The sequence below is a fragment of the Rissa tridactyla genome, chromosome Z, assembly GCF_028500815.1.
Source record: "Rissa tridactyla isolate bRisTri1 chromosome Z, bRisTri1.patW.cur.20221130, whole genome shotgun sequence".
Taxonomy (NCBI): domain Eukaryota; kingdom Metazoa; phylum Chordata; class Aves; order Charadriiformes; family Laridae; genus Rissa; species Rissa tridactyla.
Window position 1 is genome coordinate 73,850,196 of NC_071497.1, and position 13,732 is coordinate 73,863,927.

The following is a 13,732-nucleotide window of genomic DNA, read 5'->3' on the forward strand; positions in this document are numbered from 1 at the left end:
GGTTTGTTTTGTTTTTTTCTTTACTAGCTGGTATCCAAATGCCTTGGATATGATATGCCTTGACCCAGGATATCATCATGATGAATCCATTTTAATGGGAAACTCCACAATGATAGGCAAACAGCTTTGTTGTTTATTTTGTTTAGTTGTACAAGCCATGTATTTCAACAAGAATGTTAGTTAACTTTGGATCTTCATTGTTTGTTTAAAAAAAATCGGTAATGATTTTTCTTGTATGGAGCTTAGACAATTTATTTTTTTTTTTTAATTTGTAGAAAAAAGAAAACGACAAAGGCAGGAAGAAGGTGAAAACAGAAGAAGGGTATGAGATTGTTTTGGCTAACTATAATCTTAATATACTGCAATATCTGATAGGCTTTGCCTTTGCTATTTAATTCAGCATGATCTATTTCACAAAAAAATAAGACTGCAATAATTGATGGAATATTTAAAACTGCAGAATAGTCTTGGCTCGGGGAGGGAATAATTTACATTTTAATTTTAAAGGATAAGAGGGTCACACTACTCGGTGTGCTGTGAGAACGGTGTATGCCAACAGGTGTAACAAGCATTAAAAAGGCTCCTGATTTCTAGGATGCAGAACAATCTGAAATGGCTTATTATCAGTCGCTTATGTTGATACTGTTCTGCTTGAAATAACTGCAGTTGCAGTGTCGTCATATTCACTGAAATGGGGGCTGTACGCTTCTCCCAGACTTAACCCGTTGCTTTGTGTGCTCATTGGAAAGTAATTGGCATGGATTATTATTTTTTTTTCAGAGGAGGGAATTAACTTAAGACAGAATTAATACTGTTACCACTGAGTAACAAACAGAATGTTTGATTCAAATTGTACTTTGAGTGCATACTGAAATGAAAGATTTGTGAAGGCAGTCAATCTGAATAAAAAATAATTCAGGCACCTTCATTTTAAGGAACTTCAGTTAACTATAGCTTTAGTTTTTCATTAATTTATAGCATTTGGAATTGAGTATAGAAAGTCATAATCAAAGAGAGAAACCGAAAGGATGCATTCAAAAGGTGAACTGACTAAAGGATGGGAAAAGTATTTTCTGCAGAAAGGCAAGATAGCACTGGGACTAAAATGGTTCAGCTTTTCAAGCTCAGGGTTACTTCATTTCTGGATGACAGCCGACACTGCATAGACCTTCTGATCCTCTTGGCACCATCACATAATTTTAAAACTTATAGTGAAACCAAAAAGTAGCAAATGCATTATGCATTTATTGTACACTGAAATGATCTACACATTAAGCAACTATTTTAGTTCAGCAGCAAGCTCAATTTTAGATGTTACCTGTTTTTTGAGTTTGCATTAAATACTGTAGCACATTCATTCCTGAAACTTCTGTGGCTTTTGAGAGTGTTATCTTTTACTGGATCGTTGATTAAATGCTTGATTCTTCTGCAGCTTAGAACTGTAACATACGGCATAAATTACCACAGTAACTTTTAGTATACCAGTTCCTACCAGTCCATAATCTGGAATTTTGGTAAGAATCTGAAACGTAGTAGTTATTGGGTCAATTGGAAAAGTTTCTGTTGAGACTATGAAATTGTCTCCTAATAAAAACATGAGACATTTTCTTCTTTAATATTTCGCTCTACTTCATACTTAAATTTTTACATACGAAAACATGGTGGAATGGAAACACAACAGAACAAAGAGTTTAGTATACATGGCCCATGCAAATGGGTTTTTGTGCCGTCTGCATCCAGTTATTTCACCATTCTACCACTAGATGGAAGTAGAAATCAAAAAAAGCGACATTCCTACGGTAATTTAAAGCAGTTGAGTGAAATTTGAGTGTAGATTTAACATGTAGTTTGTTTTCTGCAAGTCTTTTTTCTGAAGAACAGTTATGGTAATTGCTTTAGTGAAGGGACATCTCTTGAGTTTAAAGCAAAACAAAAATTATTCCTGTATCAAGATACTGAACAGGAACATTTTCAAAGTATTACTTTCGTAGTCTGATGTGATTGATGAATTAGCTGCAATATTTTTTGATCCTATGTATGCTTTTGTTGTGTTACTCTTTTCTCACAGCTTGTGTTTTCCTTTTTTGTCTTTTTTCCAGGAATGGAAGGAGCGGTATGGAAATAGAGATGATTCCACTAGAAACAGAGTTGTCCACACAGACCAAAAAGAATCCAGTTTCTCAGAGACCAATATCAATAGACGTAAGCTTTTTGGGTTTTGGAGGGACCCAAAACTTTGTTTTGTTTTTTAATATCTTGTCTATGCAGCACTGGCTGTGTAAGTAGCTTCAAATAGATTCGTCTTTGTCTTAGATGGTGTGCTGATACACTCCCTTCTGTGACACAGTGCCATCTTGCCTATTAAAGACACCTGAAAAGTGCTGTATTTCCTCCCATGTTCAATACTTCAGCTAGTTGAGGTTGGAGATTCTGGCTAGTCTCAATTACTTGGTCTTCTTATGGGACATAGAATGATTGCAGTTAGAGTAGCGGTTGTCAACAAAGAGACTTTATTTAGGATGTGTCTTGAAGTTGGGAGTTCTAAAACTTAAAATTTACTTCTTATAGTTGCAAACGAACTCTCTCAGACTAGAATAATGGATTAATCAAATAAATGACCAACAGATGTAAAGCCAGTAGGATATCACACTACTGTATATGTGTTCATTTAATAACGTCTGTAGGCAAAAAACTTTTTTATGGATGTGCTAAACTTCAAAAAAAGTTTGTTTGTCACAGTGTTAATGTTTTTTGTGTATTTTACGCACCGTTCTGAACTAACAAGTGCCAAATGACACTGAAAAAAGGAAAAAAGGGGAGGAGGAGGGAAGCTTAGAACATGCTTTTGAGACAACTCTGGTAGATTTCCCCCTCCTTGTAACCAAGTTGGAAACCCAGATTTTCAGTGGTAGACTAACTGAAATTGTATGAAATTATATTTTTATGTTAACCATAAGAATATGTAGCATTCCAATACCAAAACAAGCCGTAGGTACTGGCCTAGTGAAGGTGTCAGAGTGAACTGCAAAACAGCTGTATTTCTTTAATTCATGAGATCACCTCTTTAAAACAAACAAAACCAAACCAAAAAAAACATCCAGCTAGCGTAGTTAAAGTGGGAAGTTGAGAAGATGAATGGGTGGTTGGTCAATTGATTTAAAAGTCAAGTTTGCATGTAATTTCTAATTTTCTTTGATTCTTTGCAAAGTAGATCTCATCCTACTTGAGTGGCAAAAGAAAAGTTGTAGTTACATTGCTATGGAGATACACAGATGTAATACTACAAATGTGAGCATGTAGACAGATGTGGTTTAATATTGAATCTACTCTAAATCATCACACTTACACTTTGGTTGAGATAGAAATTATTATTCTGATATTTTAACTTTGATGTTTCCACACGCTCCAAGGTGTTCATAGAGTAAATGAGTGTCTTTCCTTCCTTTTACCTGTTCAGCACTATCAAAGTATACCCGATCAAATGGTAGGACTGAAAGAGATAGAATAGAACTCCTCCAGGATGCAGAACCGTTGGATTTTAACGCAGACTTAATTAATGATGACCCTCTTGAATTGGACTCGGGAAGGTGAGGAATCTTCTGTGTTACTTACACTTAAAGGATGATGCTAATGTTTTCTGACCTATGACAGCTGTATCAGATGGTTTCATAGTAATAGTTTGGTAAAAAAAATTTATCATCTTGCCTAGCTGTTTTCCTTTCTTCCTTTTCCCCTGTGATACAGGATATATTTTATAACCAGTTGAAACCTGAAGGTTTTTCAGTTTTTTAGAAATGTCTGAGTAAGATTTGAGTTGAATATAATTTTCTATATTGGCATAATCTGAAAAATACTCCATATAAACCCAGAAAACTCGAGAATGACCTGCATACGTACAATATAAGGTTTTGACTAATTTGCTACAAGACTTTAGAAAGCCTACTTGATTTCTCTATATGAAAATCATCATAAAGGGCTGCAAGAAGAAAAGCTGACTATTGGAGGACCAGTAGTTGCAGGAATACACCTAGGGATCAGATCTTGGAACGACTGGAGTAAATTAAAATCTGAACTTACTCAAAAAAAAGTCCCAGACTGCACAGCGTAGCTCTCTCTCTAACAGAGAATTCTGTGATTCTGTGGGTGTGACTGCAACACCAAATTTCCTCAGTTGTGAAATAGAGTATTTTATACAACTGCTAATCTCTGCTCATATTTAAGAAACAAGTACTACATTTTATGGTTGCTCTTTTTTTATCTAGATGATTATAATGTAGAACAACTTAGTGACAAATAATTTTAAATTCCGTTATACAAGGCTATAGTTTACATCATTTTTTAGCTAAAACCAGCATACGCATCCAGTAAAAAAAATCACAAATGCTTTCAGTTGACATATCTATAATGTCAACAAATAAATGCTAGTTCAAAAACATGCAAAGAATGCTGCTAAGTGGCACTGCCGGGTTTACAGATTGGTTTACCAATGTTAGTTTGTATCAACAACTAACTAGTCTAGTGTAATGTCACCACATTTCAAAAGTTGATTCTTCTTAAGCACGAGAGTTTAAAGGGGAACTAGCCTAGCAGTTCTGTCAGCTGTTGACTTCTATAGGGTGTGAAAGGGGCGATAGTCTAGAAAAATAGGAATATGCATATAGAAATCTTTTGGAGCAAATAATTTTCAAGTACAGTATCTGAAGTCTTCTGGCACCTATATGGACTTTGCAGAGTGGAACATTCTGAACTTCATCTGTAAAAAGAAAATCTGGATCCACAGTGCTTAGTTGATCTTTCCTATAGTAACCTACATTTCATTTCATACAAGTCAAGAGTAATTGCCTATGAAATTTCAGTTCACTTAAAAATAGCTTGTGAAACTGTGGCTCCCGCAATAGTTACAAGCATTCTAGGACAGTAAGAGCACTAAGGGCACTAGGTTCTGGCTGCGTGTCTGTTCAAGTTCTGGGAAGCTCTGCGGAGATGAAGTACATTGTGCTTGCATTGGAACTTATTTGTGCATTTAAAATGCTTCACAATTTGTGAAGCTTCTTTTTGCCCACTAAGTGTGCAGCCATTTGTTTTCATTGTCTTTGATACTGTATTTCTCATAGGAGTACCCAATGAGTTGTTCTGTTAATCACCCAAACTACTTTTGGATGCTGTTGTTTTGTGTTTGTTTTGTTTGTTTGTTTGTTTGTTTTTTTAAAAAAGGAAAAGTTATGTTCCACAAAAACATTCAACTTCTTTCCTTTGTGTCAGGAAACAAAGTTATTTAAGACTCCCAGTATTCATATCACTGTGTTTCTTGGTCACATGAGATTTAATTTAATGACTGATTTCATGGATTCTCATGGAAACAGTAATGCAGTAGAACTTCAGATCCTGTAATTCAGTGGGAGTTAAGGAGAAAGAGTGCAGTGAGAGTTATGTGATTTCATGAGTCTTTATTTTTCTATTTCCTGTGATACTTTTCGTATTTAAAATTGATTCTGCAGGTATCAGCCTGGTGGAAGATACTTGTCAATGTCTCAAAGCGAAATATTTGATGATGTCTGAAGTCCTCAAAGCTGAAGAAAATTGAGTGGAAATTTATTTCCTACTTATTGCATGGAAAATACTGCATTCGTGATACATCACTAAACCAGGAAAAACCGTTTTTGTTTAAAAAAAGAATATGAAGGAACGACTAATTTGAAAATGCACCCATATGATAACTTTACTACTTATGACAAGAATACACTTCTTCTTTTGTAGATATTGTTGTGCATCAATGTGGGCTTTTGTGTCATGACCAAAAGGAGAAAACTATTAATTAAGTTAATAGAGGATAAACTTCATAAGTATATCTAGGGCTCAACATGAACTGTAACATTATAAGTTTTAAGAAGGGGATATTTTGGAAGGAACTTTTTTGTATTTTAGCAGGTGCTGTGAGAGCATCTTAATGCATCCAAAGTGCAGTTATATCAATTACTATAGTAAACACTTTCTGTTTTTTCTATTTGAACTTCATGCCTAGTCCAGAATCTACTGAATTAAATTGTAGCTTCTTCAGTGGTCTTTGAATCAGGCTCTGTATAAGCAGAAAGATCGAATGACAGGCTGTTCTTCATATAATCATAAAATAACATACATTTTCCAGTAGTTGAAGGGTGGCTACCCTTCCAACCTGGTATTCTATGATTCTATGAAATTTGGTGGCATAAATTTTCAAGCAAGGTGTATTGGTCAAGAAAGGCTATATTTTTATTCCTTTTCCAACATTATATGCAGATAAATGATTTTAGCATGTGTAAATAGTTGAAATTGAATATGGACCAGAGTTTCACTGTCATACGAGCCTATGTGCAATAGCAAGAATACATTATCGAAGATATGATGTCTGCTAAAGATTTTTACAGTTGTAACAGTTGAAAATCTTGGCACAGTAATGTTTTTGTCACTGTAAAAAAATATAATGTGAAAAATGAGTTAAATGCTGAAATATTATAATTTGCACAGACCTTCAGATAAGTATTTCTTTAAAAGAAGGGACATACATAGCATGAGTAGATAATGGTAAACACTTTTAGTGTCCCAAATTCCCTCGTTGCATTATGTGTCTGTTTTTAAGGTGCCTGTATTTTGCAGTCAGTTTTTGCAAAAAGAATAATGCTTGTCCATTTGAATGCCATTCAAAAATGCCAATTATTAACAGTGTGAAAAAGCTTCACATTAATTTCATTGGTGTAGATATATTTTTAAACTGTAGTTAGTTGAATGATTTTTTTAAATGTAATCATAAGGTAAAAGATGTGGTCAAATTAATATCTTCGGAAATTTGATTAATTTAAAATGTTGTTTTATTGCAGTTGTCTTAAGTCTTTACCACTTGGAAGTTTTCTTATGTGCTTATTGCAAAGTCATGTTGAAAAACAAAAGAAAAAATGTTTCATCATAAATTCCTTGTCATGCTTAAAAAACAGACATCCCTTAAAGCAGCTAGGAATGAGTTATTCTGAACACCTGAATGAGGTCTTCTGCTAGTTTTTAAAAATAGTCTTTGCTTTCTGTAAAGCAGCTAAGAATGAGTTATTCTGAAAAGTAAGATTCCATGAATGAGGTGTTCTACTAATTGTTAAAAATAGTCTTTGTTTTCTGTAGTAATTGTTAATGGGGATCTGACTACCTCCTGTGACTTAGTACATCATGTGTTCTAACAGTAGTTGTATTTGTAATATATTGATCTGCCTGTTTTAAAACACTGAATTGTTACTATGAAGGAGAAAAAATACTCTATTTGTATAGAAATAATTATATTAATAAATTGGCAAACATAAAATAATCATCAGTTCTGTTCTTAGGTGAATTCACTGAATGACAGCTGTGCCGACATGTATTCAAGCTCATGCAATTTCCAGACTACCTTTAAGAGGGCACTTTTTTATTTTGGGTATTTTGTGTATTGTAAAAACATGATCAAAATCTTATGGTTGTATCAGGAACTGGAAGTTGAGAAAATGAGACTTTTTAATTCAGGTTTTTCTTTAGCAACTTTATGTTTGTACCTATTTAATTTATTTTAGATCTATTTAGAAATGCTATCCTGAATTCAGACTTATATGAAAGGGGTTGTATATGTTCTTGGACATCCATACACATGAATGTTCTTAGACTTGATATTTCTATTTTTAAAATTCGTATCTCATTTAATTGCCCAAACGTTTATTTGTAAATAAAGGTTCAAGTTCTTTGTTTAACACCTGAAATGTCACTACAAAGGGATCTAATTCAGTGCTAATGGAAAAATTATAGAAGGAACATTGGTTTTTCTGAATGCTTGTAGTATTCTTACCTTGCTGACTTCAGAGAGTTAGATCAAACCTTCTCGGGGGATGGTTTTCCCCTCTCAGAAATCAGTGGGATGGCTGCGAACAGAATTTTCAGTAGAAACTTGGTCAGGATTTTATATACAAAAGCTAACTAATCCCTGATGTACGCCCAATGTTCAGTTTTTGTTGGGTACAATAATTTGAGGAGTTGACATTATAAATTAATGGCAGCAGGATTTCAGTTGTTAACATAGAAGTTCTGAGCTCATTGAGGTGGGAATCCACTGACCTTTTTTTGATGTTGCAGTGGAGTAATGGAGTAACCAGTGGCTGCTTTTTGAAAGCATGGGAAATAGAGCTCTGAAAATCTCTCAAGAGTTCTCTTCTGGATAGCACTTGGAGATCCCTAGTGTCACATGCTCCCTGGATGCTGTGTTTAAATAAGTTAAGTGAAGTCAGATGTTATCCATAGCGTTCACTGCTGACCAAGAGTTACTCTTGCTCTAATTATGTGCAATTTTAGGTCAGTTAATCTAAAGTGTGTTTTGAAAAGTAATTATGAGCTCATAGGACCAAATCTGGAAGACTTTCAATAAAGAAATGCAGAGTACAACTATAAAAGAACATTGTAGAAATAAGGGATATGCCTGCACAGCATTTGCTCTGTACTTGAGCTAGTTTTAAACTAGTTTGGTTACTGCTACTACGAATAATGCAGAACTTGCTTGGGGGTGCTACGTGCCGAAGGATTTACCCCACTGCAGAGAGGTGGTAGATGCCCCATCCCTGGAAATACTCAAGGTCAGGATGGAGGGGGCTCTGAGCAACCTGATCCGGTTGAAGATGTCCCTGCTCACTGCAGGGGGGTTGGACTAGTTGACCTTTAAAGGTCCCTTCCAACCCAAACTATTCTATGATGATTCCCAGACAGATTGTGGCAGCTTTTGATGTGTTCTGCGCTACTGTAGCTCTAGTCCTAACAATACCACAGCTAGAAAAAGTTAAAAATATCTTTGGTAAGTTTTAAGCAGTGAGTGTTCTGTAGGCTAATGTTTTTCTTGCATCTCATTTGATGCTCTGGATTAGGTGATTTAAAATATAACTGCCTTGCAAACTCTGCTGTTGGGAACTGAATGTTGCCGTGTTTATTCTGTCAGCATACAGTTGTGATTGTTTACAGCTAAAAAAAGTCAATTATGTATTTCTTTATTATTTCACTTTCTGAATTCCTGAGCAGTTAGGTTATACTTCCATTTCATCATCCTTTCCACAGTTTCCTCTTCATCTGTGAACACCAAAAAATGCCCAAAACACAAAAAAATCCACCTAAGTTCAGTACAAATATTTGAATGTCTTCACATCAAAGATTTAAACCAGGGAAAAGAATACAAGCAAATTGTAATGAACTTTGAAAAGCGGGAGTGAAAACAGTAGGTACTTTAATACTGTGTCAGTGCTGGATTTCTTAAAAAGTATGGATAGCAAAAAGCTCTAGTCAAACTTACTTCTCCTGCTAGATTTGTAGTTCTGTATTTTCAGGCATTTAAAAATACATATATTCTGATACCTGTTTTGGGAAATGAATCCTCTGTGCTCCACTTAAGAAAGGTGCATCCCTTAGCAGTGAAGAAAGGGAGTCTTTTTATGAGGGAAGGTAAAAGATACGCAACTTCTTGTCTGTGCTAATAGTGACACTTTGGGCAAGCTAGGATATGTTTTATTATTTAAGTAGAATAACGTGTTAAGAAACAGCAAAAGTAATACTACTGTAACTTACACTACTGGAAGAATCATGGTATATAATCTGCCTTTATTTTGCAATCAAGCATTTGTAAAATAGTCATTAACAGTATTAATGGGGATGGCGGAAAGCTGCTGTATTTTCAATATTTATTCTTGCTATTTTAAAACATAACCATGACAATGATTTTTGCAAAAGAAGTATTAAAAAAGTGATTACTCTGATTTTCTGTAATTTTGATTTGTATTTTATTAAATTTATCTTGGAACACTGTAAATGTTATGTGAAAAATACAATATTTTGTTCAGATTTTCATTATTGCTGTAGTTACTTGCAATCTGAGGGGTATTTACGTACCAAATAGACATCATTTTATGAAGGAAAACTTTTTATGAGCCTTCTTAAAGAAATCTGACCTGTTCATTACAGAAAAATGTGTGCATCTTGATTATTAACGAAAACACTACTTCAGGTGTATGTTGTCTCATAGCTTTTAATTTTTCTCTAAAGTTCAGAAAATGTTTATTTTTTTTCCAGAGTGACTTAACTTGTGAATCTTTTAAACTTTCTGAAACTTTCATGTTCCTTTTCCCTAACGGGCTCTGCAGGAATATGTGCTGCTTCACGGCAGTTCTCTGATACTAGCTGTGCCTCTAATTAAGTAGTCTAGTCTGAAGCTGAGACACTCCTACACCATTGGATTATGTGAACAGAAACTCAGCATTCGTAGTAAAAAAAGCACCTTGAACTAGATCCCTTTCTAATACATTAAATGTTGTCATTGATTATGTTGCATTATATGTGGTATCTTCTGTTTCAGTCACTTGGTAAGCCTGATCAGGTTTATTCTTTGTTTCTGTTAAAATGCACTGGACTGTATTCCTCAGCATGCTTTTGTGTGCATGTGTGTGTTTTAGTTGTAATTGGCAGGCAATAATAATATGCAACTTCAGTTTTCTTCAGGATAATGTTGCTATATTTGACATACTCCTGTGAATAATAATAGTTTCAGAGTGGTAGCTTAGCTATCACTGTAGAGATTAATTATTTTCTATAGAAATACCTTATATTTCTATAGAGATATCTGGAAGATAAGGGAATTCATTTATAAGTATAGGTTTAGTAATAGAAGATCTTCATTCTCCAGTGTATATCAAGATGCTGTAGGAGTGCTGCTTATGGATAGACTATCTTCTTTTGCCTTATGATAAAAAGTACGTATGCATAATACCTTGCTTTGAAATTCACCGAGTTACAATTTTTTCTCTGTAGTGTTCTAAATTATTGTTGTACTGGATATATTTTTTGAAATGTGTGTTAAAATATCTAGTCAAAGAGTTAAGTTGGCATGAAATAAATCATTTCTGCAATACGTTTTCCCTGGTGTATTTCAGATATCCTTACTTCTCTGAAGTGTTTTTGGTAGTGGTCTTTTAGAGAAATTCAACCTATTTCTTTTTTCCAGGTAGAAATTAAGTTTATTTTAGAGGAAAGTTCAGCCTTATTTTGGTCACCTTTTTGCACCTTCTTTAAAGCAGATTAAAAAGGGAAACTGAGAAGCAGCTTATGTAGCTGGACGTGTCGTCGTCAGAGTGGGGTGAGTCTTGGACCCAGCTCCTTGCATGGAGGAAGCCTGTGAGCACCCCGTGTGCCCCTGGGGCTGGCTGGGCACTGGGTGTTTTGGTGGGGCATAAGGTAGGGCTGGGAAGGCACTGCTCGCTCTGTTCTGTAAGCAGTCCAACTTGGACATAATTCCTTCTAGATGTCCCTGGCCATTGGTGAGAATAGAGGCAAGAGACTCCTCTACAGCTGTGAGGAGGGCAAAGTGAAGGAGGAGTTAGGGCTATCCCTTCTTTCCCTACTTGCATATTTACCACTTCTGTCTTCCCTACCTGAAAGAAAAAAAAAAAAAGTGAAGGAATAAGAGAGAGAATTTTTTTTAAAAAATTAAATACTTTATTCTCTCTCTACAGCTACAGTGGCAGGGTACATTTTTAGGTTTCTTTTTTCATTCTGATAAAGTGTTTTTTTTCTTGAGAGGTACAGAAGTATCTTCTGGATGTCATAAATTGAAAAGCCATACCCTGGAGCAAGTAATAATTCATCTTTTTAGCACATGAGAATATGCTAAATTCTTGCTGATTCCTTTATTTGATTATCTGTTGTCTCCTATACTTAATCTGCAACCGCTTTTCTAAGTGAGTTGCAGGAAGCATTTTGCACACCCGAGAGCAGTCTGTGCCATCACTGCAGTAAGAATGTCTTGGCACTGTTGGAAAGACTTCTCCTGTCACACCCCTTCTGGGGCTGTCACCTGTCCCTGTTCTGCTGCGCTACCAAGAGTCTTTTCTGCATCTTTTTAATACATGTGGGTTCAGAAAAATGTAGTAAATGAGTGATGCACACAGATGTTAGGAAAGATCAGTACTGAGCCATCTGCCACAATGCAGCAAATGGCAGTTTCTCTCTGCTCACGGGAGAAGAGGTAGGAGTAGCAGAATGATCTGTGTGTGTTTTTAATTTTTTTCCAGAACCGGTTTGGATGTTGAACTGAATAACTCTCAGCACAGGTAACCAGCCACGCTCTCCCTCCGGGCGTACTGTGTAAGCAGCTACTGTAGTCCAGGCCATATGTAGGTCTGAGGGTGGGAGTTGTCCTGTATTAAATACTAACTTTCCATTATTCACTGTCAGATTTTTATTTGCCCAGAGAGCAATACAAATCCTGTTGATTAATTGTCAGCAGCTGCTATTGAAACTACCCTGTGTGCTCAGTGAATTTTAAGTCTTCCGAAAGAGCATTTGGCTGCCTGTGGATGGTCGGGGTTGTGTGTTAACCTTGCGGTGCCCGCGCAGGGCCATGGTGCGCCTGCTGCAACGCCATGCTTGTTCCTCCTGGTCTCTGCTCTGTGTACTGTGATAAAGATCTTGACCCTTCCTCTTCATAAACGTCCTATCTTTTGCATCGTGTCATGTTATGTGTTGGTTCATTGCGCACCATTGCCTTCAGGATTTTTTGAGATCTTTATCGAGAAGCTGAAGTTGGTCAGGGCCTGACTTGGACAGAAGACAGAGTTTTTCTTCCCTTCTCAGGGAACGTGACCTGAGCTGCAAAGAAAGATACAGCTCATAAACAGAGGCCAGGTATTGGAGTTGTTTATGAATGTGGGTTGTGCACAAACACACAACAAGCTTTCAGGTTCCTTCCACAGAAACAGCTTATCTGGTTAAATGTGTGTGTTTTGAGTCGCTCAGTCGACATCAAAGCAAAGGTGTAACGGAGGCAGCGCCTAGACGTGCTCTGTGGACACCTGCTAAGGTGCTGTGTACATCCAAGTGAACACTCGTAGCTAAATTATGCACTCTCAAACAAAATCATTTCCAAAGCTGGGGAAGGTCATCTATTCCAGGTAAACTTCACAAAGGCCGGATGCTGGTGGGAATTTTTCTTGTGTGTTCTGTGTTCTCTTGTCCCCCTGGAGGCTGGCTCCTTCCGTAAGCACAAGTGCTCCTGTAAAAACATCATGCTTTTTTGTTTGGGAAGATGTTGCTTTTTATAAATCCATGTGAATCAAGAAGAAGATGCAAAAGCGGCGCACTGCTCTGACATGTTTCAGTGGCCAAGCAACAGCTTTCAAGGCCAGGTTTCACAGATAACTAGCGAGTCTATTGCAAGGGGCTGGCAGTCGTGGCAGCTGGTGTGTCACACAGCGTGTAACCCACTCCAGCGTGCACAGAGGTTGGCTTGTGTGTGTCGCACAGCGCGTGGAAAGGAATGAGGCAAAGCAAACCCAGGGCAGAGAGAGAGAGAGAGAGAGACAGGACGAAGGAAGTGGGTTGAGAGGCGAAGCAAAGCGTGGGAGAGTCATTTGAGTGGTGGCGACGAGGGAGGTGTGATCTCTTGCCTGCTCCTGGGGCAAGTTTACACCGTTTGCTGCTCACAGCCTCACCTCAAATTTTCTGTAGGAAATCTGATAGCAACATGCTGACAGCTGGCCCCCGAGGTCTAAGAATATGTATCCTTGACTGCAGAGCAGCGATAAAAGCCTGCGTTGGGCTCAGCACTGCGCAAACACCCTGTAGCTTTTGCCTCTCTTATTTCAGGTACCTAACCCGAGCACAACTCACGGCTTAAAGTTCAGAATACCCTGACAGCGGGAAAAGGAGGGAGTGAATT

General features: G+C 36.8%; 1 protein-coding gene across 3 annotated transcripts in view; it reads left to right on the forward strand.

The window, feature by feature from the left end:
- LMBRD2 (LMBR1 domain containing 2) overlaps window positions 1-10,927 on the forward strand; it is a 34,035-nt gene extending 23,108 nt beyond the window's left edge. For all 3 annotated transcript variants that reach the window (XM_054185223.1, XM_054185224.1, XM_054185225.1), the window contains 4 exons: window positions 276-322; window positions 2,100-2,202; window positions 3,458-3,587; window positions 5,499-10,927. In XM_054185223.1, coding sequence (XP_054041198.1) covers window positions 276-322; window positions 2,100-2,202; window positions 3,458-3,587; window positions 5,499-5,559 — 341 coding nt within the window. In that variant the 3' untranslated portion in view covers window positions 5,560-10,927. The remainder of the gene's footprint in view (window positions 1-275; window positions 323-2,099; window positions 2,203-3,457; window positions 3,588-5,498) is intronic.
- The last annotated feature ends 2,805 nt before the right edge of the window (window positions 10,928-13,732 follow it).